This window comes from Ascaphus truei, chromosome 2, assembly GCF_040206685.1.
Source record: "Ascaphus truei isolate aAscTru1 chromosome 2, aAscTru1.hap1, whole genome shotgun sequence".
In the NCBI taxonomy this organism is placed as follows: Eukaryota; Metazoa; Chordata; class Amphibia; order Anura; family Ascaphidae; genus Ascaphus; species Ascaphus truei.
Genome location: NC_134484.1, coordinates 39,370,963 through 39,375,722, shown reverse-complemented (window position 1 = coordinate 39,375,722; position 4,760 = coordinate 39,370,963). Strand labels below are relative to the sequence as shown.

The following is a 4,760-nucleotide window of genomic DNA, read 5'->3' as shown; positions in this document are numbered from 1 at the left end:
GAGGGCAGAGCTCAAAAAGGGGTGTGCCAGAGCCTGTTTCAAAAGAGGAAGGGGATGTGACTTTGGAAATGGTTGCTATAGAAACAAAAAATGCTTGTAACATAGTAATATATTAACATTTTCATTCAAAGTTGTTTATAAAAAAAAATGTTACCTGTATTTTCTCATAGTACAGGGCTGATTTATTCAAAACAAAAATACATGTACTGTAGGATATTGCTTGGTCTGCAGCTTTCAAGTGTTCTGTGTCATCAATATTGTATGAAACTTCCATGCCAGAGTCACAATGACAAATCAATACAACGTTCCAAAACACAATCTGAATAAGGACATTTTATTGCAAAAGAAAAGTATATCTGTTACAGTTATTTATTTTAAGCACAAAACTGGATGTATAGATTTATTTATTGATTCATAAACAATCATCTAAATATGTATGTATGTATGTATGTATGTATGTATGTATGTATGTATGTAGACAGACAGACAGACAGACAGACAGACAGACAGACAGACAGACAGACACACACACACACACACACACACGAATATGTTCTACCTAGGGTATGTAAATTACATTTGCTACAATAGTGTTAATCTATACTGCTGATCATTTCAAGAACACAGTGCATTTGCAATACTGCTGTAAAATGGTGCACGACATACACTGTGATAGTCCACTGGCTGCTTTGCACTGTGAAGGGGCTGTGCAGTGGGAATTTGACCTACTTTGCCTTACAATAACAAGAGAGGTTCTGCACATCTGTCTAATGTGCTATAGGCTGCTCATTGGAGAGGGTGGAATTCAGACGCACGGCTTTCCTTCTCCTGTCCTAGTCTAAAAGGACCAGGCCATTGCTCAGCCCTTATTGATTGTTTTCTTTTAATAATCACACAACGGTCCTGAATTCATCAAAAATAAAATTAGGCACATGCGCTTCGACAACCTAGAAGAAAAAAAAGAAATGTTTCGGTTAAAGGCAAGAAGACAACTTGCAGCAGGAGAAAGATGTCCCACCATGAAAAAATAAATAGCGGAGGGGATTTACTTTAGAAGAACCGCTCATAGTGTGTGATATATATATATATATATATATATATATATATATATAAAAATAAATAGATGATACCGTTCTGTGGCTAACGAAATGCTTTTATTTGTGCGAGCTTTACAGTATCTATTGGAATATATATCCTCCGGATCAGACGTTGAATTGGGGAACTCCGCTGGCTCTGCCTCCCTCCGAATTGAGTCCTCCAGCAATCCACAGCGGCTGAAAATAGGTTCCACCTCCAGTCAGGATCGGCTAACTGCCTCCTTCTCCAGCGTTGCGAGTGTTATGCAATAAATGTAGGCTAAAAGCAGCAACCCTACACATTTCTTCAGCTGAACGCCGATTTCATCAGGGGATCTGATCTGTTAGCTGATCCTGACGAGGAACCTAATTTCAGCTGCTGTGGATTGCCGGAGGACTCTATTTGGAAGGAGGCAGAGCCAGTGGAGTTCCGCAAGAGATACACACAACGTCCGATCCGGCGGAGCCACGTTCGTGAGACCTACTTTGGAGCATGAGTTTTACTCAAACTGCCTGCTTTACATGGATGTTTGCGAGTGTGCAATTGTTTTTTGTTCAGAAAATAAAACCACCCCATTGGTTTTACACTAGGAGCGGGCGCTTTTTCGTTTCAGGTTTCGTTTGAAGAGGTGGTTGTATCTGTGGATTAAGCTGCCAGCTTCCAGAGGACGACCTGGGGTGGAATTCTATGGTTCACGTGAACTTTTTCCGCATTTATGCCAAGTTTTCTGGCCATTTCTTATTTTATATATATTAACATTTTTATGTTTTTTATTTGTCATTTTTGGCTTAAGCAGTTGGTTTACTTCGTTATTGCAATTCAATGTTATTGTCAGCATCATTAGCTACCTATAGTCACTGGTTAATGCTATAATACCTCACTTAGTGTCATTAGTTTCTAATAGTTATTATAGTCATTACTAATAGATTGAATCACATACAGTAATTGTTCTGACCCAGGCGCGGTCCTAATAATTCAGTTTCTGTTTAATATATATCCAATAAAGTTTTCACTTTCACATGGCAGACAGGTCTGCAACCCTGCCTTTCACCATTATCACCCAGCATACAGTGCGTCCACTGCAGCAAGGGATTCTGGGAAATGATATGCAAATGAGCACACGTGTCACCTTTTGCCTGAAAGCCATTTTTACATGGAACCCTTATAAGCAAATGCTCTGCTGTTCACACAGCTTTTAAGCACAGCATGGGATTAGATGCAAAGCCAGTCAACCACTCACAGACAGCTGCTTCGACCTTCTGGGCTCATCAGTGTGAGGTTGGTTTCATTGGCTTTGCAATTTTCAAGGCTGGGTGGTTTTAACATACACATTTTAAGTTATGGTGGGTGAAAAAGGCAACAAAAAACCTCAACTGTTAGCATATAGCCAATAAAGAATATCACTTGTAAGCACTTTCACATGTCTTCACAAGAGATGTGAATGTGCTCACAAGTTATATTCTTTATTGGCTATATGCTAACGGTGGAGGTTTTTTGTCGCCTTTTTCACTCACCATAACTTAAAATGAGAGTGAGAGAGTGAGAGAGATAGACACACACACACACACACACACACACACACACACACACACACACACACACACACACACACACACACACACACACACACACACACACACACACACACGTCAGGTTTTAAGGATATCCCAGTCGAAGGCTGAGCCACCTGTACTGAAGCAGGGATAGCCTTAAAACTTGACCTTTTAGTCTCACTTGAGGATTGGAATTGGCCGCCCCATAGCTAGCTTCTGAGGTTACCATGGCAACGTTTAGACTGCCCTGAGCTTCATTTTAACCTCCCGGACACTTAATATGTCAAACGCTTCCATCTCCTGAACGAAGCATCAGATTTTAAAAACACAAACAGCGTTGGAAACGGCCAGAGGAGGAGGAGATCTCAGCGGACCTTACCTGGCTAACTATGGCTGGAAAAAACTTTGTGATGGGATTGGTGAAAACCGTCTCAATTTACTTTTGCTTTTCCCATGAGAAGCATCCCAGGGGCACAGGATGGCAGCACAATATGTGCCCCCAGGCAGTGGCCGGGTGTTTACAGATTAAGGACTGCAACCCATGACAAACAGGCATCAAATCCTTACAGTTTCAACCATCCTTGACAGAGGGAGCAATGAAGGCAATAATGAAATATTTCAACAAATGGGAAATTATAGTAACTTTCAGATAAATGTACTTCCCCCCCACCCCCATCCTTACCCTTCTAGGCAGATTAGTGAAATGAACGTAATCTTCTAGGAACATAAGCGCCCCAACCACATCTGCGGGCATTTCTGGGATCTTCTGGCTAGAAGCAGACAGAGGAGTCACAAATGTGCAATGTTGTGTTGTTTACACTAACTCAGGTGTGGGACAGTTATCTTTGCATGTACAGTAGTTTCAACAGCCCGTCCACTGTGTTGGTCCTGTAACCTAGACAATGTTACCAAAAAATGTTTTCTTTTGCACTTTCGTCTTTAAAGAGGCAAACCAAGCGGCACTTAAAAAAAATAAAAATACATAAATACAATAATAAATATATATAGTTTTGTTTTAATATATTCATCCTTCGATTACCTTTATTGATAACGAAATTACCTAAACTGCCGATTGATTCGTTCCACCATGATGGATCAGCAAAGATCCTTCTTCCAGGGTTCACTAAAAGGCTATCTTTCAGTTTCAATCAATCCTTCAGTTAGTGTAACTCAGCAGCTACAATGTATTCTTATATTACGAAGGTAGCAGTATCTCTTGTTACAGTTTGCAGCTCAATCTGCTGGGAATATTGCTAACAAATTACTACAAACAGAAATGTGTTGCAAATATCTTGCACTGCTGGGGAGGTGGGCTAAACCTGCTATAAAAATCAAAGAATGCTCATTATATTAAAACGCATTCAAAATGGCATTAAGTGTTGAATTAAAAAAAATAAAAAGGTACTAACTATTATCTAATGCTACAGAACTGATTTAATTTACGAAAAAACACACATGTACCATATTGCTTGGATTGCTCCTTTAAGCAAAGTTTCCAAACAAATGTAAAACCCGCAAACACCGTCGCTAGAACTTTCGTCGCCAAAATGTTCTAGCGAAATGGGCCAAATTGCTTAAAATAAAGTTACAAAATAGCAGCTCTGTGATTTAACACCTTTTTTTTTTTTTTAAGTGTGATTGATTTTGGAAGTGTAAGTGATAACCATGAAAGAAGCATGCAGTGTGCATGGACTTTCTAGCATTACATTAAACTTATGGCAAACCTTTGGATAGAAGCAGAAAATGTTCGCCGAACTAAAGTGATAGATGTGCAAAGTTCCCTTAGATGTACGGAGGGTTTGCACCTCACTACCTGGGTACACCGTGTAACCTTTATTGTCTTACCTTGCACTCTGCTCCATTGAAGAGCGAATAAACTGCCCTATGAGGGCCAGGAATTGTTCAGTGTAGCGCGAATGAAACTGTTTCAGTAGAGTCAGGAGCCCCAACACTAAAGGAGGCCAATCAATGGGGTCCGCGGGTTTCCTGCATGCCATTCCTAGCAAGATCAAGTTTTACAGCTGTTATTTTCACACTGACATTGAGATCAATGCTGCAGTCAGTTCTCCATCATCTACCTCTGAGGGGGTAAGGGCCGTCACTGGGGCGACCCACCACTGGTGTGTCATT

General features: G+C 40.4%; 1 protein-coding gene across 2 annotated transcripts in view; it reads right to left on the bottom strand.

Moving 5' to 3' along the window:
- Positions 1–318: 318 nt before the first annotated feature.
- Positions 319–4,760, bottom strand: part of WASHC5 (WASH complex subunit 5) — a 62,032-nt gene continuing 57,590 nt past the window's right edge. For both annotated transcript variants that reach the window (XM_075582117.1, XM_075582114.1), the window contains exons 27-29: positions 4,476–4,629; positions 3,313–3,400; positions 319–947 (exon numbers count right to left, since the gene is read on the bottom strand). In XM_075582117.1, the coding sequence (XP_075438232.1) occupies positions 891–947; positions 3,313–3,400; positions 4,476–4,629 (299 nt within the window). In that variant the 3' untranslated portion in view covers positions 319–890. The remainder of the gene's footprint in view (positions 948–3,312; positions 3,401–4,475; positions 4,630–4,760) is intronic.